Source organism: Rhinolophus sinicus, linkage group LG02 (genome assembly GCF_036562045.2).
Source record: "Rhinolophus sinicus isolate RSC01 linkage group LG02, ASM3656204v1, whole genome shotgun sequence".
Lineage (NCBI taxonomy): Eukaryota > Metazoa > Chordata > Mammalia > Chiroptera > Rhinolophidae > Rhinolophus > Rhinolophus sinicus.
In genome coordinates, this window is record NC_133752.1 from 10,806,680 (window position 1) to 10,829,905 (window position 23,226).

The following is a 23,226-nucleotide window of genomic DNA, read 5'->3' on the forward strand; positions in this document are numbered from 1 at the left end:
GGGTAACACAATAGTAATGTATAACTACTTTTAAAATTTGTATGTCAATATTTGTATGGGAAACAGTATAGTAGGAGATATACATATATATATATCAGTATATATACATATATCAGAGGTCTTTCTGCTTTGGGACCTGAAGTTTCCACAGGTAAGAAAAAGGCTTCCTCATGAGTATACATATATATATATATATATATATATATATATATATATATATATGTGAGTATATATATATGTATATATATATCCTGGCATAAACAGGACAGAGGTTCTAATGCCATTCGTTATTATATCACCATAGTTATTATGGATTTGGGGATGCTTTAAAAATCTCTTTGGCTTATCTGTATATTTGGCTTTTCTAAAATGGGTGTGTTTTCTGTGTATGATTGGTCATTGTTGCTTTTATTTTACCTAGTAATGCTGGTGTCCTGAAGGAATTTGCATCTGACCGAATGGAAGCACCAAGTTTGGTCACACCCTGTATTTGTGGTCAGGGGCTGGGAATGACTAAGCTCGATGCTGGCCTGGGAGGGAATGAGGAAAGTTCATTTATTTATCACATCTGTCCAGTTTTCTACTGTGCTCAGAAAACCAGAAATTAGGGGCTAGCACTTCTTGATTTCTGGCCTTGAGAATGGGGCCTCCCCAACTCTCGCACAAGATGACCATGGTACATAAGCCATGGTGAAAATTTGATATTTTAGCATAGGGAATATAGTCAATAATATTCTAATAGCTATGTAGTGTCAGATGGGTAATAGACTTATTGGGGTTATTACTTTATGAGGTATATAAATGTCTAATCACTATGCTGTTTTGTACACCTAAAAATAATTTAAAAAATAAAAATAGAATGGGAGAGAATTTTTTTTTTTAACTTTGGTATTTTATTCTAGGAGAAACAGGAGGCCCAGGAAGAGTTTTTGTTCCTTTGGCCCATCAGTGAACATTCGTCTGGCACTCATCACTCACCAAGCACTGTGTTAGGCACTGGGGGTAAAGGAGAGAACAAAGCAGACAGAAATCACTGCCCTCATGGAACTTCCTCTGGGGAGAAGAGAAAGCAATGAATAATAGAGGAAAACTGGAAGTAGCATACGGAGCTGAGGGGATCTCAGAGAGGGGCGGGGCAGCAGCATAGCAGGGCTAAGCTGGGACCTTGTCCGAAGGGACATCTGAGCCAGGTCGTCAGCAGAGCCAGGATCAGACTGAAGAAACCACTAAGACAAAGGCTCTGAGCAGCACAAACCAGGCACATATGAGGGGAGGAGAGAAGGCAGGTGTGGCCGAGGAGATGATGCTGAGAAGCCAACAGCAGCCACCTCCAGTGACCAACACAGAGAAGTTACTCTAGGCAAACAAATTTCATTCCAAATGAAATGGGAATCTGTTGGAGGTTTTAAACAGAAAAATGAGACGCTCTGGTTTATGATTAACAAATCATTCTTGTCAGTGTGTGAGAGGGCAAGGGTGGATCACAAGCCCTGTCTGGAGGCCACAGCAGGGGGTGGGGACCCAAGGTGAAGGTGGCGTGGACTAGGATGGGGATGGAAATGGAGAATGAAGGAAAATGGATTTATTAAATCACCAGGACGTGCTTCAGAACTGGATTTAAACAGGAGAAAGACAAGATTCTGTTTGTTTGTTTGTTTGAATTTTAACAGCTATATTGAGATATTCTTATACCACACAATTTGCCCACTGAAAGTGTACAATTCAATGGATTTCAGTTTCTTCACAGAGTTGTATAAGCATCACTACAGTGGACGTTAAAATACTCTCATTACCCCAGAAAAAGCCTTACCTCCCTTGGCCGCTATCTCCCACTGTACTTTGTACCACATTTTATTTATCCGTTCTTCAACTGATGGACATTTAGTTTATTTTCATTTTTTGGCTATTATGAATAATGCTGCTGTGAATACTGTGTAGAGGTTTTTTGTGTGGGTGCAGGTTTTTTTCATTTCTCTTGGGTATACGTCTTGGCATGGAATTACTAGTGAATATGACAACTCTGTTTAACTGCTTGAGGAACTGCCAGACTCTGTTCCAAAGCGGCTACAACATTATACATTCCCACCAGCAGTGTAGAGCGTTGGAGTCAGTGTTAAGAGCACTCTGGCTGCTGCTGTGTGGAGGATGGACTGGAGGAAGGCTGGGGCCAAGTGCAGAGGCCTGAAGGGATATGCAAAAGTGGCAGCCTCTTGGTAGGGTTCAGCTTCAAGTGTTCTTCTTCATACTGCTTATGGCAAGAAGGTTTTTGTGAGATCCCTGTCTTTCCATCATGAATCACATCATTAAATTAAAAGATTCCAACAGAGAGGGCTTGTTAAAACAGATCAGCAGTTTTCGAATCTAGACTCCTAAGGCAAACTGGTATGGAAATGCTTACATATCTCCCCAAACAAGCTCCTGCAAGCAGGAGGGGTTTTTCAGAAAAGCTAAGGGAGTCAGCGGGCGCAATAAAACTTCCACACCTTCAAGCCATGAAAACAGGGCTCTCTCAACTATAATTTTATATATATAGTTATAAGAAGCGGAGTACAGCATTAAGAATAGAGCACAGTGGAAATATAATGGCTGTGTGCAATGTCAGAGGGGTAGTAGGTGGGGGAGGGGGATTGTCACCGTGTGAGGGGTATAAATGATAAATGTCTATTACATTGTTTTGTACACCTGAAGCTAATTAAAAAATATTTTAAAAAGAAAGAAAAGAAAACAGGGCTTGAGTGGCAGCCAGTTGCTGGGGACTCCTAAGGCAGCAGGTATCACCCCACCCACTGCCTCAGGACACTGCCCTGGCCTCTCAGAAGGGCTGGCTTTGTGCTAGGTTGCTGGTTTTGACAACTGGGCAGCAGTCCTGTCCCTTTGCAGTTCTTCCAGTTCGGGAAGTTCTGACGTCCAGAACTCCCCAGCAGAAAAAAAAGAAAGATCCACAGAATAGTCAACTCCTCTATCTGTGGGGTTTTGTTCCAAGACCCCCGTGGATGACTGAAACCACGGATAGTACCAAACCCTATGCACACCATGTTTTTTACTATACATATACACCTACGATAAAGTTTAATTTATAAATTAGGCATAGTATGAAATTAACAATCGCAATAATAAGGTAGAATAATTATAACAATAGACTGTAATAAAGTTACGTGAAGGGTTTTGGGGCCATTATTAAGTAAAACAAACACTGTGATACCACCATAGTCCACCGGCCGAGACAGCTGCTCAGTGACTAATGGGCAGGAATGCATTTGGAACCTCCTGCGGTCCCAAATAACTCCTCTGTGCCCACTTTACTGTTTACACCTTCATTTGCTCTGAAACAGTGGTTTTTAGGCTATGTTAACATGAAAAGCTCTGAGAGGCTTTGAGAAAGCAGCAGTGCCAGCCACCACTCACTCTCGCTTCTTCTAAGATGCGGCCTAGGGCCCTGTATGGTTTCTTGGTTTTGTTTCCAACTTTTTATTTAGAAATATTTTCAAACTTAGGGGGAAAAAATGCCCAAACTTAGGGGGAAAAAGAACAGTACAAAGTATATCCACATACCCTTTACCTAGATTCACCTACTATTAACATTTTGTCCCATTTGTTTTATCATTTGCTCTCTTTCTAGAGTTTATTCTATTTTATTTATGAAATAAAATGTCTTAAGAGTAAGACATCATACTTCCTTCCTTAAAAGTAAGATGTATTTCAATGTGCATTTCCTCAGAAGGATATTTTTATGTACAACCACAGTGAGGTTGTCACCCCCAGTAAATTTAACTTCGATACAAACACTTTTATTTTCTCTATCATCATATTCCAATTTGTCAATTGACCCAACCATGTCCTTGTAGCAATTTTTTCCCCTTCAGTATATAGACTCTAGTCTAGGCTCAGGCATTGCATCTCATTGTCATCTCACTGGTGTGTTTTTAAAAGCTCTCCAGGGGCATTCTGGTCTTTGGACCACTGTGTCAATGAATATTTATTTACTACACTAACATTTATCGAGTGTCTACCAAGTGCAAAGGATTTTGAATAAATTAAGGAGTTTCTTATTTTAAGAGATCCACTACATACAAATCAACAATATCCGAAGGAAAAGTATTAGGAAAGAAATATTAACCAAACCTGGGTGTGGTGAGGGGAAACTTTAATTTAACAAGCTTACTGAGTGTTACTATGTGCCAGGCATTGTATAAACTTCTGGAGAAGCAGATGAATATGAAAACAAACAAAACTAATTGATAATAATTAATACGTGATTAACTACAAAAGTGAGGATTTTTAAAGGTTTTCTTGGGGGAAGTGAGACTTAAAAGATAATTAGGATTCAACTTTTAGAGATGAAGACATGTCAGGAGAGGAAACATCAAGAGGAAAAATAGAGACGGAAGGGAGTGTACGGTGAATTAAGGCAAGAACTGTACTTCACTGTGATTGGAGAACTGGGTGCATGGGCTTGCACTAGATTTTCCTGGGAAAGTAGGCTGGAAAATGTAAGGTGGTACAGTTGCCTTGGGAAATGGTTTGACAGTTTCTTAAAAAGTTAAACATAAATTTACCGTAGAACCCAACAAGTCCATTCCTAGGTATCTAAAATTTGTGTCCACACAAAGACTTGCACAGGAAGGTAAGGTTTGTAGCATCATTATTCACAGAACCCCAAAGTGGAAACCCGAGTGTCTAAGAATGGGTGATCAGAATGTGGTACACCCATGCAATGGGATATGACTGAGCAACAAAAGGAATGAATGAATGACACATGAATGAATGAATGAATGGATGAACCTCAAAAACATTATGCTAAGATTTAGCAACTAAGTGAAAAAAGCCAGATGGAAATACCACATGTTGTATCATTTTATTGATGTGAAATGTCCAGAAAAGACAAATCTACAGAGATAGAAAGTACCTTAATGGTTGCCTGGCATCAGCATGGGAATGGGGACTGACTACAAATGAGGTACAAAGGACGGATTTCTTTGGGGTAATAGAAATGTCCTAAAACCGGATTACGGTTATGGTGCAACAACTCTGTAAATTCACTAAAAAATGTTGAATTATATACTTAAACAGGTGAATTTCATGATATGTAAATTATACTTCAATAAAGCTGTAAAAATTAAGAAGTTATCAAAATCAGACAGAAAGGAAATAAGCACAGCAATCTTAGAAATGAAAAATATAATTATTGATATTCTAAAACTTAATAAATGGGAAAAACTCTGGACTGGACAAATTATTTGGAGGCTAGGCAAATAGGAAGTTGGGATTAAAGAATTCACCGGGATGCAACACAGAGGCAAAAGTGATTTTTAATAACATTTCAAGACATAGATGGAGAGGCTTCCTCACTCACCTCGTGGCAGTGCCAGAAAAGAGAATGGAAGCAATGGCAGACAAACATTATTTGAAGAGAAAATCATTGGTAATTCTCCAGAATTAAAGAGAGCACATGAGTTCACAATAAAAAGTACACTAACATCTAGAGAGTTCTAGTGAAACTGCAGAACATCAAAATAAACAAACAAAAAAAACTTAAATGCTATCAAAAGGAAAGACAGGTTATCTACAGAGGAATGGATATTAGATTAATAATAGAATTTTTGCCAGTAACAGTTAGTACCAGAAGACAATGCAGCACTATCGTCATTGTGCTATTGGAAAATAATTGTTCACTAGAATTTTATACCCAGATAAATGATCATTCAACAGAGGGAAAAATAAAGACATTTTCAAGTATACAAAGAAATCCATCCCCCCCACTGAGACCTCTACAGAAAGAACTATTAAAGGATGAACTTCAACTAGAACAAAAATGAACCTGAAGGGAAGGCTTTGGATTCAAGAAAAAAAAAATAGTGAGTAGAAGAATTGGTGAAATGCCAGTAAATTTAATTAATCTTGGCTATAAAAACAATTTTTAAATTAAAAAAAGTAAAAATCTCCAGACAATGATGACAAGACAAGAAAGGGGAGGGCTGTTAAATGGGTAAGTTATGCATAGATCTTTTGTAGGAAGAAAGAATTACATGACAACTTTGTTAGGAAAAATTGTATTTAAGTATGAATGTTGAAAACAAAGACAACTTTGAGGAAAATAGAAACAAAGCCTAAAGCCCTAGAACCAGCAGTAAAAAATGAGGGAATACAGATCATTTTACTAATCCAACAGAAGGCAGGGATGGAGAAAAAGGAAGAATAAAAAAAGGATGCTAAATGAAAAACACAAAATATGATGTAAGAATAAGTCTGAATATATTAGTAATCACAATAAATGCACATGGACTAAATTCACATACCAGAGATACAATTAAAATAAAACTTATAGAAACATTAAACACATAAATAAAAAAGTATATGACATATAAACAGTAGACAAAAGAAAAGTGGCATATCAATATTAAAAATGTATAATTTAAACAATTAGCATGAAAAATGGTAAAAAGAGGCACTACATAAAAAGAATCCACTGTGATTTCTAGAGCAGAATATGCTTGGAGAAATACCCCCTCTACTATGTGCTAAGGATCATGTCTGCTGTGCCATTTATATTGAGTGAAATGATTACTACATTATATTGAAATTATCTGTTTATGTGTTTATCATGCCACAAGGGCAGGGCCCTGTCTTACTGTTTTATGCCATCAATATTCAGCACATAGTAGGCACTCCATAAATTCACACCGAATTCAAGGTTCATCTCTTCCATAAAATCTCTCCTAACTGTTCTAACCCATAATGACTTATCCTTTGTTTCTACTTCTATAGCACTCATAACTTGAAGTACCCAACCTAGCAACTGATTATATAGTGTCTTTTAATGTTTTCACCAACCTTGTTTCTCCAAAAATATTTTAGATACTGTGAGATAGAGGAGATGACCTACACAGTGCCTAGTGCCTTGAATCAATACTTTTTGGGGTCAGCGTCACTATTTAGATGATTATAGATTAGATCGGCAATGCCAGCAACACATGCCAAAGCCTCCAAGGACTATCTATCTCCATTCCCTTTTTTCCACCCTTGACTAAAGAGATCACAGGCTCCTGTGCAAAGAATGCAGAGAAGTTAATGGGAAGGGGGTGGAAGGAAGCAATGTCCAATTCCAAGTCTGTGCTCTCTTCCTTCTGGCAAATGCCTGTGATCCTACAAAACAGTGGGTGTGAGGAAGTGGGAGGGAGATAGTCAGGGACGAGAGCGTGTTCCATACACTCCTGGGCAGCACCGGGACCTGCCCTTCCACTCGCAGGCATGGGATCGGGAATTTACTATGAGATCAGAAGGAAACCCGAAGGGAAACAACTAAATCCATGCACTGGGAACCTTGGAGAAGCCAGAGACGGATGCTGTTCTCCATCTCCACACAAGAAACACGAAAGGAAAACGACCACAAGGAGCTCCCAACTAGAAGTCACACAGGGTTAATAGAGGGCAGAGTGGTATCTTGTTGCTGGTCTTCGGAAGGAAGACACCACAGTCGGGGGAGGTTCAATCAGGGCCCCGGAATGAGGTGAGGAGATGGGCTGGCTGACCTCCCAAGGTCCTTTGTAATCCCACAATTAAATGGTGAATCGTGCACTTCCCCATTTACGCTCCCACACACGTCCGCACCCGGTTTGATAGTAAGTCCCCTGGGCTGCCTTCCAGGTTTAGTGCGGTGCCAGGCAAGCTGCTGGCACTTAACAAATGACTCAAATATTTGCTGAATGAAGGAATAAATGAATCAAGTGTTTAAATAGAGCGCACATGACCTCCTGGACCGCAAAGTACTGCGATGAATGAAATCACAACATTTCAGGTAGGGTCACCCGAGCAGAGCCGGCAAAGGAAACACACACACACACACATACACCAGCACTGATTCAACTGGATTCATGTTTCCACCTCGGGAGCACAGACCACCCGCTCAGCACGCAGGTTGTAGGAGTTTCCTAGGCAAGGATCCTCTTCCTCAGTTGCTTTAGGATGGTGCCTCTAGAAGGTCAAGCACCAAGATTTAGGATCGCTCCCCTTCCGGGTGGCCTCCGAGACAAAGTTTCAGCCTGGGTCTCCCCAGGTCGTGTCTGCACTCCCTCCCTCCCCGGCCCGGGGCGCCCCGGGCGCGCAGCTCGCCAGCCCGCAGCGCTTCACCTTACCTTGGTGAGCTGGGCAATCTTCTTGCACATTTTCACGTGCATCTCGGGGTCAGAGTCCATTCTCCAGCCGGCGCCACCGTGGGCATCAGCTTTGGAGCCCTGGCAATTCCCGGGTGCGTGAATTTTGCTGTTGAGAGCAGAAGCCATCGCTAAAACGCGTCCAGCGCTCAGGGGCTCTCGCTCGTATTCTCTCTGCCCACGGTTTGCACGTGCGCGCGCGCGCGCGGACGTGTGAGCGTGTGGGCTTTCTCGGGAGTGCTGGCACTGCAGTCCCGCCGCCCGCACCGCCGCGTGGTCCCTGCTTCCCCGGGTGGCCGCCTCCCAGCCACCTGCTCGTCCACTCTCCCTCCTCCGGCGCTCTCGCTGGCTCTGCGGGCATCCGCACCCTGTGGCGAGGCGCCAAGGGCTGGCACTTGCCGCTCGCGATCTGCGCGCCGCTCCCCCGCCGGTGCGGGATTCGCCTGCAATGGTAGCGCTCACGAGACCAGGGGCCACTGGCCTTGGAGCGCTTTGAGCTGGCGGGGCGAGGCGCTCTCGGACACGTGGATGGCGCCGGGTTTCCCGACTCAGCGGCTACGCGCCCAGCGGTTGGTGGGCATCCCTGGTTAAGGCGGAAGACGAGCAGGCCTCAGCCTCGGGCAGCCGGCGCGCGCGGTTCGGGGAGGTTCTCCTACTGATGCGTTGCGGGCGAACTGGGTGGCGAGGAATCGGGCACCTCTCTCAGCCGGCGGCTCCGGAGCCTCGGAGCTCGGGGCTGAGGGCGGAGGTGGCGGTGGGATGACAAGATAGGGGTTAGGGAGGTGACAACCAGTCGCAGGGACGCGAGGAGGTGCGGGAGACCGGGGCGCACAGTGCGGGCTCCCGCAAGGGCTGCAAATGGGAGCCCCCCCACCCCCATCTTGGGGAGGGGCCCAGACGTTGCGGGAGGATTGCCAGAGATCCCCAAACAAAGGGAAGAAGCCAAAGCGGCGGAAGAAAAGCGGTGACTGAAACCTGGGATGAGAACGCGTGGCGCAGAGAGCTGTAGGACCGCGAAGAAAAAGTCCTCAGGAAGATAGGAAGGCTGGTGGCAGCTGTGGGAAGGGAGGGGGCCAAGGGGCAGGGACGAGTAGTTGAGTAACAGACGGAGCTGCAAGTCTGAGCAAACCAAGCCTAGTGAAAGAGCCGTGACTCGGCCATACCCGTACTCCCGGATTACGAGCTTGTGTCTGTGGGTTGTTTTACGAGTGGAGGTTAGCGGGCCAAATTTCTTTGTGGTTTGCTTTCTCTGGTTTCAAACAGCGGCTTTTAGCAAAGTGACAGCACCCCATGCACATTTTCAGAAAGTGTGAATAACAGCCTCATCGTAAGCAATTAACATGGTTACTAGTTTCATTTTACCAATTGCCTTATAGCAGGTTTTAATAATCTTGATAAATAAAGCAAACAAGCTTCAAAGGGTCTCAGAAACCACAATCCCATCCCTTCACACTGCAGGTAACAAGAACCATTTTTATAGATGAGGAAATAGATACGAAAACTCTGTACCAAGTCCAAAACTGTACCAAGTCTGGCAATTACCTGTAGCAGACTTACGTCTGAAACCGAGATCTTCTTATTCCAAATTCCTCATTTTCGCCCCGTACCTTACTCTACATAGGAACGACCAACCTGAGTTTTTGGGTCCTAGTTTACTATTTAAGGTTCCCTCTCTAGAACAACTACGCCTCCCCCAATTCATTTAGAAAACAGAATGCCTGATTCAGAATCACCGCCAGGCGGTTGTCCCAGACTCCTGGTCCTATCCTAGACTCCGAGTCAAAACTCTTCTGCAGTTGGGGGTCCAGAAAGCCGTATTTTACACAAGCTCCCTACTTAATTCCAAATCGCATACTGAGAGCATTTTCTGCAGGATGTTAATACACACTAAATTTGACAGGACTTCACCCACTGTTGAACTAGAGGGAAATTAGCCTTTTTGGTCCAGAACTTGACCAAAATGCTGTTCACCTTTTTGGAAAATCCCATCATCAACGGCCACATGACTCATGGTATTTGGTTGCCAATCCAACACACCTGTATTACAACTGCCTCATTCATGGCGAGGCTACCTACAGTGTGAGCATCTGAGTACTACATCGTCATAAAGTTAACCACACCAGAGCTCTTCTATATTGAAGGACATATGATTTAATTACAATGATTTTCCTTTTGATTCTCCCTTATATCATTGTCAAGAAATTATACTGATTTTGAAAATGTGTGTAATAATTTAAAAAAATTACCTGTGAACTTCAAAATAGCAGCATGGAGTATTACAAGAAAGATAATGTTGGGTCTGGACAGGATTGAGGACCACTGCCCTAGACGATCACACACACTGAAGTTTCGTAGTATTGCAGTCTCACCCCAAGTTTCGGTTATTTAAATATGATCTTATTAGGTCCAGGGGCCACAATATTTTCCAGTGGGATATATTATACTCTCAACTTTATAGTGGAAGGCAGTGGAAAGACCAGTTTCCCTCACCAGCCTTTGGTGGACCACAGCCACTGTAATTTGGGAGCCACAAGCTAAATCTGCTGATGGGATTTCCTAGCACTGTGATTGGTAGGTCCAGTCACACTATCAGGAATGAAATAGAGGGCAGAAGAGGCTTCAGCACGCTGTCCAATATGGGGGTGGCAGAACATTAGCCCAAGAATGTCTTGGCACTGTGCTGTGCCCTTTGCCTGTGTTCTCACTTCTGCTAAGGTACTTGTTATCCTCACTCTCCATAGAAAACTGAAGCTCAGAGAGGCTAAGAAACCAATTTTACAGCTACTACATGGATCTGGGTCTATATGACTTCAAAGGCTACTCTTCCCAGAGCTCAATGCTGGCAATAGGAAACTTTTAAAACCACAATTATTTCTTCTTTAGATTATGAACATATAAGCTTCTTGTAGTCCCTCTCCCATCTCAGCTGTAACAGTACAAAAAAAAGAAAAAAAAGATAAGAAAGCAAAAATTATCCCAAATCCCACAAGGAAAATGTTAATATTTTGAGAAGATCCTTTTAAACATCTCTGTACACACCCAGAAAATGTTATGTACATATATGTAGTTTTAAAACATAAATGGGATTCTGTAAATGTTTCTGAAACATTTAGAAACCTATTTACTCAATATAAAATATTTTTGAATGAAATGGACATATTTTTTCTTTTGCCAATAAAGATCTATGGGTACATTTTTAAACAGTCCACATTCCATTATCTACAGCAATATTTATCCTATCCCCTATTTAACAATTTTTTTATATTTTAAGCAAAATGTTTCACATGTGTTTATAATATATGTTTGCTGTATTATGAGCATATTCAACTGTTTAAAGGACAGGAAAGACACAGAAGCTATATGAAACTCATGTAAGATAGCATTCTTAAGATGTCTTAAGTACAGATAGTATACTGTAACACATGATAAAGACAGAATGGAATTTTTGTTAAAAAGATGGAACAAACAAGAGTGTTACTACCAGAAAAAGACAGAAAGGCCTAATTGTCAAGATGATGCCACCTTCAGGTGACAGCTACATCATCTCTCAAATGCCATTGGTTGTTGACATTGTGGTCCCATGTATGTTCTGCCCCAGAAGCGCAGATAAACACCATGGCTGTCAGCAGGCCGTGACCAAGCATACTTGCCCCTGCACATTTCTGACAGGGCAAGCATGTCCTGGCCATCCTCCATCTCTCCAGCCCCCTTTTTCAATTTCAGCTGTGGTTCTCATAACCGCACTCTCAGAAGTGAAGCCTGGTGCAGGCCTAACACTGCGTCAGAGGATTCAGGTAAGTAATGTGGTCCTTTTATCTCCCTGGCACCCTCTCCTGAATATTTTAACCTTTACCATACTTTCCAACTGACTTCTATTTAAAAGTGATTCAATAAACCAAGTGATTTGAGCATCTTAATTTGGGATGTAAAGTCTCCTCTCCTGTCTATGACCTCTGGGATAGCCTGCCTGATAGAGTGTATTTGGAGGTTACCATTGCATCAAGAGAACTACACAACATCATACATGGAACTTTGCAGTTGTGCAAGGATTTCCGTAAGAATGAATCCTCAAATAAACCCGTTTCAAACAGTAAGCAAATTTTACATGCTGATATATTTGCTATACTGTTCCCCAGAAGTGATTCCAATTTACACTCAGTAGTGCACATAAATGCATGTTTTCCCACATCCTTGCCCAAACTAGCCGATATTGATCTTCAGGTATGTTCAAATAAGTGAAGAGTGTATCCCCTACACCATTTGTTTACTAGTAGGGCTGTTGGAACACCTTCCCACAACCTGATTAGTTGCTGGAATTAAACCTTTTGTGCATTGCTTTTTGCCTGCTTTCTTCCTTATGTTGAAATAACTTTCTAGGTCCAGGATGCAGCTGCTCCTGCCCAGGGTGCCAGGTCAGCAAACTGAAACTTGGATAACTTTGTGTCCTTAAAAATGCTCCGTCTGACCGGAAATGCAGTGTATCCAGTAAGCCAATCCCCAAAGGCCAAGCCAACTCTGGGCTGTTTACTCATTTCCTTGTTCCTACTCACCTCAAACAAGGTTGACTCTGTGGCCCCAGCAATTGGATATTTCCTTTTTATCTCTTCCTTGTTCTTTATTCTTTATCCTATAAAAGCTTCTTGCCTTCCGCCCCATTCTCCAAATGGAGACTGTTACCTTCACGAAAGGTTAAATAAAGTTTGTTTTTATCACCTATAATAAATTGTCTTCTTTAGTCATTTTTAACACTTATTACAAGATTTTTCTTTGTAGGGGCATTTAGCACTTTGCCTATAATAAACATTGCAAACATTCCCCCCAGTTAGTAGTTTAGCTTTCTTATGTTCCATAAACATTTTGAATTTTTATGTAGGCAAATCTATGTATTGATATTTCCCTCTTACATTTTCTGGCTTTTTTGCATCATGCTTAGAAAGGCCTTCCCCATCCAAGATTAGTTTCTCCTAGCACTTTTATGGTTTCATTAAAAAAAAAAAACTTACATTTTTTATCTAGCTAGGATTTATGGTGATATGGAGTGAGGCTGGAATCCAGACTTATGTTTTTCCAGATGGCTAAGCAGTAGTCCCAAAAGGTATTGAATAATTCATCTTTACCACACTGATGGTCTAAATGCCGCCTTAGGTGATTTCCTGAGTGGAAATTTACCAAGGTAATCTTTTAGCCTTTGCTTAGTAGTTTTTTTCCTAATCAGTTAAGTAGCACGAGTAACTCTATAATTATTACTGCTAATATACTTCCATTACTCATCTAAAAATGAGATCGCATTCTTGAGTATTTCCCTTAACCCTTTTACATAGAAGGCTGTTTTCCCTACCCTGCCTGACTTATTCCTACTCATCTTTCACACTAGTTTGCATGCCCCTAACATACGCTCTCATGGCTTTACATTTTTATGAAGCGCCTATATAATTTCATTTTTGAAAGCTACAGTATTCTGTTAAACATCCTCCTTTTTTTTTGAACAATTCAAGAAATGAGCACACAGCTTAAACTGGCATTATGCTTTTATTGCTATACTAACACACATTAGCTAGTTCCAGAGTTTCGTTAAACGTAGCCTGGTATCAGGTCTTCCATCTCATAACCACAGGAGGAAAATAAAAACAAAACCCACTTGTCACAACATAGCAACATTTGCCCCTGAGATTACAGTATATCAGCATGGTGTTATTCTGAAATTACAACATATCAGCATAACACCATGGAACATGGCGCTTTAGAATAAAATGTTTTGTGGCAATTATAGCCAGATTGTAGTAACATTAATACGATCACCATGAGCTCCACAAATTGTTTTGGAAACAGTCTGTGGGCAATACGAGTCTAGGGCTTGTAGCATAGCTAGTCATGTTTTACATCTTCCTACCTAAAACTGTTAGTGGTGACCAAGGTCAGAAACACAGGGATAAAAAGTTGAGTATATGGACTAAGAGCACAACGGCACAAGCAGTCTCCCCAATACCTGAAACACTGAACACCCAACTTACAGAGTACATCAGACTTCCCCTGAGGGTATGAACCTGCCGGCTCAGTGCTGCTGCCTTTCTGTGCTTTCTCTAGAGTTCAAAGGTAATTAAATAATAGAACTCTCCAACACTCAGAAAAGGAAGCTTTTTAATTCTCTTCATTACAAAGCGGCAGAGTGCTCGGTACTCAATGGAAACTCGCAAGTTTTTAACTGAATTGTATTGGTAATACGGGTGACCCTTGGTTGAATACTTCAACACAGCCATTTCTTAATTTCCCTTTCTGGAATTGACCACTGCTTTTTTGTTTTGTTTTGTTTTTAAAAATTTTTAAATCACTTATAGTGTCTCAGCAATACAAATCCAAGTATAGGCCAGAATATTGCCATGGAGCTGGACCCTCTCAAATTTTGGTAACCATAAAAAGTATCAGGAGCTTGTTATAAATGAATATTTATGACTCTCCACATCAGAAATTTTGATTTAGTTTCATAGTAGGTCTGGTTAAGGCATTTTAAACAACCACTTCAGTGAAGCTTTGTGGATGGTACCAGACCCCACCATGAGAATTGCTTTAATGGTGCAAATAGGCCTTGTCCCTCTAAGTGTTTCCCTCTATGTGTTTTTGCCTCATAACATACCATAAGACACAGCAATTTCACTCCTAGTTGTATACCTAAGAGGAATGAGTACACATACTCACAAAAAGCACAGGGACTAGAAAACTGCAGCTTTATGTGTAATAGCGCTGAATTAGAAATAATTCAAATGCTACCAACAGGTGAATGGATACATAAATTATGGCATATTCATACAATGGAAGTCTACAGCAATAAAAAATGAACCACCGATACATACAAACACCTGGTTGAATAAGATATTACACTGATGAAAGGCAAGCATAAAACAATACATACTGTATGATCCTATTCACATGACGTTGAGAACAAGCAAAACTGATCTTTAGAAGAGAAGAGTGGGTATTTTGGGGGTAGGTATAGGCTGGGAAACAGTGCTAGGGAATCAGAAAGTTTTTGTACTTTGAGCTGAGTGTATACATATGTGAAAAATCATCAACTACCTATGGTTAGTGTACTTTATATATTTCACTGTAGGTATGTTACCCCTCATTTAGAAAAAAACGGCAGAATAGGTCTCACATGGTTTACTCAATAGATTTGATGACACAGAAAAAACATCACCACACATAATCATTTACAATTAAATCAAGATTTATTCTGAGATTATGTAATATTAATACAAACATGGTATAGAAAAACCTTCAACCACAACTCACAATAAAAAAATCTAAAGTGTTATGTGATAATAATATTATGGACCTGTCACTGGATACAACTATATCTTGATAGCAAAAACAGTATGGAAGATGAAAAATATGAAATTTCAAAATATTATTTTTTAAGTAGATAATACCTTATACTTTTGAGCCCACAGAGGCTAAAATTTAAATGAAGTTTGTTGAAAGTACTGCTGTAGATTATGCATCATTTCTGTAAATAAAAGAATTTTGAGATTTGCCAAAGCAAGGGACAAAGTTCCTTTCACAAAATGTTATTGAATAACATTTTTTCTGAAAAGATTTTCTGCAGCGTTACATCTTATCGAAGGTGAGCACCTATTGTAATTGATGCCTGGAGGATCAATCAAAATTGCTGACGATACTACAATTGTACTATATTTTTAATGGCAAACTTCTAAAATCTGACTACAAAAACTATAATAAATTATAATAAAATTTCAGATTTGTGTGACACAGTGACATTCCTCCAAAAGTGTGTATTTGGTGTATTTCTAATTGCCTCATTTTATCATTAACCTAGTTTCCTATCTACTTATCTTATTCTTTCCCCCTAATTTTCCAATATCTGTCTCACTCTTTCATACATTTTCCATATACCAAACACTTTGTTCGAAGTTTTCTAGAGACATTCTTCCTGAAACCCCCATCCTACTTACTTGACACAGTAGTCAGTCTGGGACTTTCCTTCATTGCATTCCTTTGTGAGATCTGGTTTTCAGCATCCCATGACTTCTTACTTAGATTACTCCTTTGTTTTGGTGAAGCACATCCTCCAGTAGCCTCCTAAGAAAGGATACATGGTAAGGAAAATTTTGAGACCATGTAAGTCTAAACTTTATTTTAGCCCCATACTTGATTGGATTGTCTGGATACAGTATTCTAGATTAGAATTAATTTTTCCTCTTAAATTTGAAGGCCTTGCTTTCAGTCTTCTAACATCCAGTGTTGCTACCAAGAAATCTAAATGCCATTCTGAAAACATCCCTTCATGTAAACCTTGTCTTTCCCCTTTGGAAGCCTTTAGGATCCTTTTAAACCCTAGTATCCTGAAATACATGCTCTTGTGTGTGTTTTAATTCACTGTGCTAGGCACTAACGGGATCCTTTTAATTTAGGAGACTCATGTCTTATATTTTTGGGTAATGTTATCTGTTTTCTCTTCACCTCCTTTCTCTGTTCTCTCATTTTGGGGCTTTTATTAATCAAATGTTGCATCCCATTCTGATCTTCTAATTTTCTTCGTTTCCGTCTCTGCCTTTTTGTTCCACTTTCTGAAATTTCTTCATCTTATCTTCCAATGTATCTATTCAATGTTTAATTTTGGCTCTCCTATTTTTCCAATACTCTTGACTGTTCATTCTGTATAGCATGCTGCTATTTCATGGATGCAATATATTCTTCTATGTTTCTGAGAATATTATCGCTTCTTTGGGAGTTTTATGTTCCCTGCATTATTTCCATTTTTTTTTTCAGGTTCCTTTATTTTGGTATTCATCTTTCATTGTTGAAGGTATCCTCAAATATCTAGTAATTCTTGGATATGAGTTTACTATGAGTACAAATGACTGAAAGCTATGTATAAATGAGCAGGCTTGTGGGTTCTAGGTTTCACTGCAACAAATCATCAAGTGGCAAGCTGTGTTTTTCATTGTTCATGTTTCTGGATGGGGTGGGCAGGGCTGGGTATAAGCCTGGCTGCCAGGTCATGTAGCTGGGTGGACAAAAGAGATTGATAGCTCATGATGTTCAGAATCCCGACCTTCTTGGCCTCTCTGTTTCCAGTATAGCACCTCACTACCACCACCATTCTCCCCCACATCCCAGTTCTAAGTCTAACTGGGAGTTTGGTTCAATTTTAAGCCTCCAGTCTTTGGCTAGAATGAGGGATAGTCACTTCGCTACAAAGGAAGGCAAACATAAACTTTCAAATAATCCCCTTGTTTCAAACTTTGCTGTTCACCTCCACCTTTCAGGGTAACTTGTGCTTCAAATCCTTGAGTCTTTTGGAGGTTCTGGAAGGAAAAGATACGTGTTCCAAATTCGTGGTCCTTTTCTGCAATTAAGAATGGCTTCCAGAACTGTGTTACCTATCAAGTATTTAAATTAAAAAAAAAAGTAATACACTTACTCTTTCGCTTCATGGCAAAGAGTAAGTAATGCTTAAAACACACACAAACAAAAAACCAACAAACCCAACCTACCTATTACCGAGACAGCATTAAAAAATTATAAAAATGTCTGGAAATGTTTTAAGGGTTATGTTGATTATTTTAGCCGAATACAATGTCTTTTATAAAAACTCTCGTATCTGCAGTCGGGCTTCCTTCTCCACTTCTCTGAAACCTTGGTCAACTGTGTTAATCTCCCTCTCCCCCATCAAGTAAGTGGAGGTAAGAAAACTCCACATACTGGGAAGAACCACTCTCTCCTTGCAACAACTACATGACTACAACTGGCTTAATCAAATGCCCCTAACACATTTTATAAGGCTGCCAGATAGAACACAGGATGCCAGCTAAATCTGAATTTCAGATAATGAATAATTGTTTAGCTAGTATAGGTATGCCCTATATTCCATAGCTTATCTGAAATTTATTTGGGTGCCCTGTAGTTTCATTTGCTAGATCTGGCAACTCAACACACTTAAAGAAAGCAATGTGTCATAGGAGAAAGTGACTGACTAGGTTTAAGGAAGGAAACTGGGATCTGGACCAAAGCATTCAAGCCACTGGCAAATTGTGCATTACTACCAGGTAGGTAGCCAGGTCTAACACCATATAACCCACTTTGCGGTAAGTCCCTAAGGAATGCATAGGCTCTGGCCAACAATAATGCTTTTACTGTAGGAATTTAGTCTCCAGGTTATGGGTGGCCTCTTAATTGTGTCACTGGAGCTCTGCTGCCTTATCAAGTTATTCTGATTGCTCAGGGTCTTTTTGATAGGAGATGGCCATGGCCTTGGAATGTTTCTATTGCTTGGGTACCTCCCACAGGAAGTTGCCCCCACTGGACCATTGCCTACAATACATTGTAAAACACTAGCTGATATACTAGTGTCAGTTTTTATACTTGGCACTGGATGGAAGCGTAGCATTAAGCAAGGGCTTAGCACTTAATCTAAACATAATTCCCTCCTCCCCACCCCCAAATAAGAAGACATTACCAGATCCTTAATTTACAAACTGCAACACTTATTTTCAGACTTTTCCATCTGGTTTCTGTGGAAGTCTTGACATCACAACAGCTCGGTTTCTATGTGTACTCGGAGCTCAGTTTTAATCTTGTTTGGCTGATCAGGGTATAGAGTCTCCTAGATGACTGATTATGTCCTACTTCAGGAAATAGGGCATCACTTCCCAAATGACCCCAGGAACTTTCACATCATGCATCAGTCATGTCTTCCCAAACCAACTGCCCAAACGCCAGTCAACTTACTGTTTTATGATCCAACCCTAATCTGTCACTAACATTTTAAACTGACTCTGTGCCTTTTACAAGCAACAACTCTGGTACTGTCTGCCTGCCACACTATTTTAAATTATTTATAAATCAGGCATTCCTTTCCTGTATCTCATTGAGAAGAGCTGGTCATAGCTCTCACAGCTAACGGGAGCTGGGCGGCTAGCAAGTGTCAGGTCACTGTGGTATCCTTATCCTGGCCATTTTCTTGGTCTCACATCCAAAACCTTTACATAATCCCACAGCTGCTACCAAAAATGAAAGGAAGAACATAGAAAATTGTATACAATGATCAGACTCAAACATAGAGCAATTAGCTAAACTTTAAAATTGGCAAAGATATACCATAGATTTCCCTTTCGATAACACCAGGTTGACAAAGAAATGCCTAGTAGTTTGTGTCACCCAGTAGAGCTCCCTCAGTCCAGTGGATATTGCTCATTGACAGACTCGGATGCCAGCAGCTCGCACAAGATTGTCTCATAAAGTCAGAAGTTTCCTAGACTTTCTGGGCTTTTCTATATAACCCAGCCATGCGAGCAAAATACTTCTGGCCCTGATCTTTGTATGCAACTACCTTGTGAATTTAGCATATACAACTTAAATCAATGTACAGAATGTCTATCTATTCCCTTAGCTGACTTTCCCTTTTGGGGTTTAATTGTTGGAATGTGCCCTCTGCATGAACTCACACATTTGGATGGCTGCCCTACTTTCAAATATTTAAGGGCCAATATAAGGATTAGGCTTAATGTGACCCTAGAGAGCATAAATGGCATCAGTGGCCAAAAACTTTGGGATAATTTATCTTGGTTCAATGTTTTAAAACTAATTTCTTATATATATTGTCTTACTTAATTTCGCACTCCCAGTTTCTGGGTTATAGTAGGCATTCCATAATGTTGTCAGATGCAAGACTAAATTTCTAACAAGCGATATTTAAAACTAATGGAGCTGCTTCAAAAGATAGTGAGTTCTCTCACATTGGAGTCAAAATTAGAGAATCATTTATTATAGAGATGTCCAGTAAGAAAATAACCCAAGTGACTTCTGAGGTTCCGAAATTACTTTAACAATCTACTGTAATATCAAAACACTGTTTTCATTAGAGAAAAAATTTTTTAGATGGATAATTGTGATAGGAGCCCCGGAGGATAATCCCCTAAAGCTGGCCTAACATCTGCCCTCATCCTGCCAGGTATTTGTCTCCTTCTCTTAGGAAGGTGACGGGTTTTAAAGACCTGACTGTGGTCTCCAGGGCTCAAGGTATCTGGACAGCTTCAACAAAAAGAGGCTGCCTATCTGTATGGAGAGAGAGCAATATCTTTAAATAACATTAATAAATCCACTGTTTAGAAATCCTGTTTCCTCATTCCTTTGATAAATAGTTCTATAAATAGAAAATACATGTGCCCATCTTTATCCTAATTATGGTGTTGCATTAAACCAAAGGCCCACATGGGGTGAGTATAAAAGTGACAAAGTCACCCCTAACCCCACATCTATGGCACACAAAAAGAAATGAAGGCTTAAGGCTTATTCAGATGCCTATCCTTTTGTGCAACCTTAACAAATGGGTTCTAACTACTTAACAAATGGGTTCAAATCTGGGTCTTGACTGAGTATCTCACTGTATCTTCTTCAAGTATGTTTCTTTTCTAGAGCTGCCAAGTCAGCTCCTATCAGACACTTCATAGGTACAGATACTGTATCTTTGACTTTATTTAGCACTTAGTGCATGTTGAATATGCCTTAAGCAAAGCAGGAGCTATTTCATTTGAGAATAAATGACCGTACTCTGATCAGCATGTACAAAGCTGTTGGTTTATTCAGCCGCAAAGCTGGGGAAAGGCTTCCTTTAGGAGTGAATAGCAAAAATGCGTTTATGAGCAAGGCACTTACACGCACTTACACACACACACACACACACACACACACACACACGGAGAGAGAGAAAAAGGAACATATGGTTACATAAACATCAACATATTTTAATTTTCAGACCTCCCTATCTCTTCCCACCTCCCCCTTAAAAAACAAACAAACAGGTGTTGTTAACATTTTAAAAACCAGTTTCACAGAATATCTACTACATAGGAACAGTTTCTGATATATTCAGTTACACTAACAGTATGATATGGTTTCAGTTCAGTAACTTTCCACTAACAAATGTTTTTTCTACCTACAATTCCCTCCTTTTTCCTTAAGACAAGACAACTAAGTCTCAGCAGAAATACTCATCAGGTTATAAACATTCTTCTCTCTCCTTAAAGTTGTTACAATTATAGGATTTGTGAGTCCATTAAAGTTTCAATTTTTCGATGCCACATTGTATACAGCACTTAATTACGGAGATTAGGAAACAGCAAAACTAAAACAAGGAAGAGGAGTGTATCTTTAGAATGTATTTCCTGAATTCTTTAGATGTCCAGTCAACCAGGATCATTCCACAGGGTTCACTCTTTATTGCAGGTGGGTAAAAAGATTTAATAATCTCATGCATGTTATGTATGTTGATTTCTACGTTCTGACTCATCTTAATAAGCACAGCAAGCAAGACTCATTTACAAGGGTCATACTCTTCCTTGTTCAGCTAGATCTAAAGATCATCTATGCAGAAAAACAATGATGCTAAAAATCTCTAACTTCAGATGGTACTAGGCTGAGATTTTTCAGTTGTAAGGTTTTTAAAGTTGGAAGTGTTCCTGGAAAATATGCAACGGATGCGCAAAGTGCATAAAGTACTGCTCTCGACACATACAGGCGAAACAGTTAATCCACTAGCAGTTAGTACTGAAAACATATGCTCTCTTAACCCTTTCCCTTTGGTTTTTTAGGATGTTTTATTTCCTCTTGACTAAAGTCTGGGTGCCATGAGGCAAGAAACATATTCCCCATAGAACAGGTGTCTGTTGAATCCCCAGGTAAGATCTCATCAATTTATCTAGAGACAGCTTGGTGGGAGCCTATAATAAAAATGTTTATGCTATAATTGCAGGTACTGAAATAGGTGGGGCGTAGTGTTGGCCAGGTTTGAAACAGTATCCTCTCCCACCAAATAGGAACCCCTAAATGGTGCCATATGTAGGCTTATCTATATAAGAGCCGAGATAAATCATATTCCCACCATTTTCTTTTGTCTAGTTATTCAATTTAATTCAACTACCGCCCTAGAAATTAATGTTAGAGAACAGTATGCTCAGGAAGGTGTTACTAGGAGTAGCTAACTCCCCACTTTCCACAAGCCGTTCTGAAGGTTGGGTAGCAAAAGGGGTGGGAGCCTACCTTTCTCTTCCCATTAATAATTAGATATCTCGTTAGAGTCCCTTCAGACAGGCAGAATAAATTGGGGGGAGAACTGAGTGTGGAGAATAGTCAACTTAATCTTTTGCAGTATGGTCCCTTTTCACTAATTCTCCATTAAAATTCTGATTTTATCCACAGGGTCTGTCAAAGGAAATACTCAAAATGCACACTCTCTGTAGTTGAGTTATGGGACTCTTGGGTATATATTCAGCACTTGGTAGACCTTCGGCTTGTCAGGACAGGGCATAGTTTGGTTGAGAATGCATTTGTTTCTCAACTCTGGGCTGTGTAATTTTGTTCTCCTTTTTCAGTTAGCAACATGAGAGATCTCAGGACAAATGGTGAATTTTTATAGTGATGTAGTTAGGAGTTTGTTAACTGCCTTTTGGAAGTCAGTGTAAGAGTAAGTAGTGTTGATGGGTTCAGTGCGGGTTGTTTCCTTAACCGTTTTAGTTAACCAGCCACAGCAACAACCAGAAACACATGAATTAGGAACCTGTTTTAGGTACTCAGGTATGGGAGTGGCTCTGCTCAAGGTTCGGCTTAACTGTTTGGTGGCAAATTGCAGTGCTCCATTCAGAGTGGCATGATCTCTAGAAAGCCGGCTGGGACTTGTAAGGGGCTTCTGAAAAGGTGGGACTCCACAAGAAGCCAGAGGAGGCCATTCAGGAATTGGTTCCAATCTGGGGACGCAATGGGAGCAATGAGAGAGTCTCAGACCTATCTCTCGAAGTATGTGGACTGGTGTGCTTGGGTCCAAGAGTTTAGCATGATATAACCAGGAATTAGGATTTAAAGGTTTCCAAGTTGTTGAATATTTTAAAAGGCACTTAACCTGCCATGCCAGACTCTCAAGAGGGGTTAGGTTGGGCACCACAGGGTCCTCTTCTTCAGAGGAGTCCCACTCTTCCTCAGAACTCTCATTTAGGTAGTTAGCGTTTTCTTCTTCCTCACTTTCTGATTCTGATAAGGGGTCAGGAGAGGGATTTCTGGGACCCAT

General features: G+C 40.5%; 2 protein-coding genes across 3 annotated transcripts in view; both read right to left on the reverse strand.

The window, feature by feature from the left end:
• FAM184B (family with sequence similarity 184 member B) overlaps positions 1-20,590 on the reverse strand; it is an 87,826-nt gene extending 67,236 nt beyond the window's left edge. Inside the window, exons 1-4 of one of the 2 annotated variants that reach the window (XR_012492762.1) lie at positions 16,118-20,590; positions 13,154-13,303; positions 12,701-12,827; positions 8,133-8,733 (exon numbers count right to left, since the gene is read on the reverse strand). Coding sequence is in view for 1 of the 2 variants with exons in the window: in XM_074321740.1 (XP_074177841.1) it covers positions 8,133-8,279 (147 nt within the window). In the remaining variant the exon portion in view is untranslated. Of the gene's footprint in view, positions 1-8,132; positions 11,077-12,700; positions 12,828-13,153; positions 13,304-16,117 lie in introns of both variants that reach the window. The other variant, XM_074321740.1, reaches the window with a different exon arrangement.
• Positions 20,591-20,722: 132 nt separating this feature from the next.
• On the reverse strand, positions 20,723-23,226 carry DCAF16 (DDB1 and CUL4 associated factor 16). The gene has a single exon (XM_074321751.1). It carries the CDS (start codon positions 23,224-23,226, stop codon positions 22,576-22,578), a length of 651 nt encoding a protein of 216 aa, XP_074177852.1. The 3' UTR covers positions 20,723-22,575.

Excerpts from the sequence above, each read along its gene's own strand:
- DCAF16 (XM_074321751.1), bottom strand. The coding sequence starts at position 23,226 with ATGGGTCCCAGAAATCCCTCTCCTGACCCCTTATCAGAATCAGAAAGT.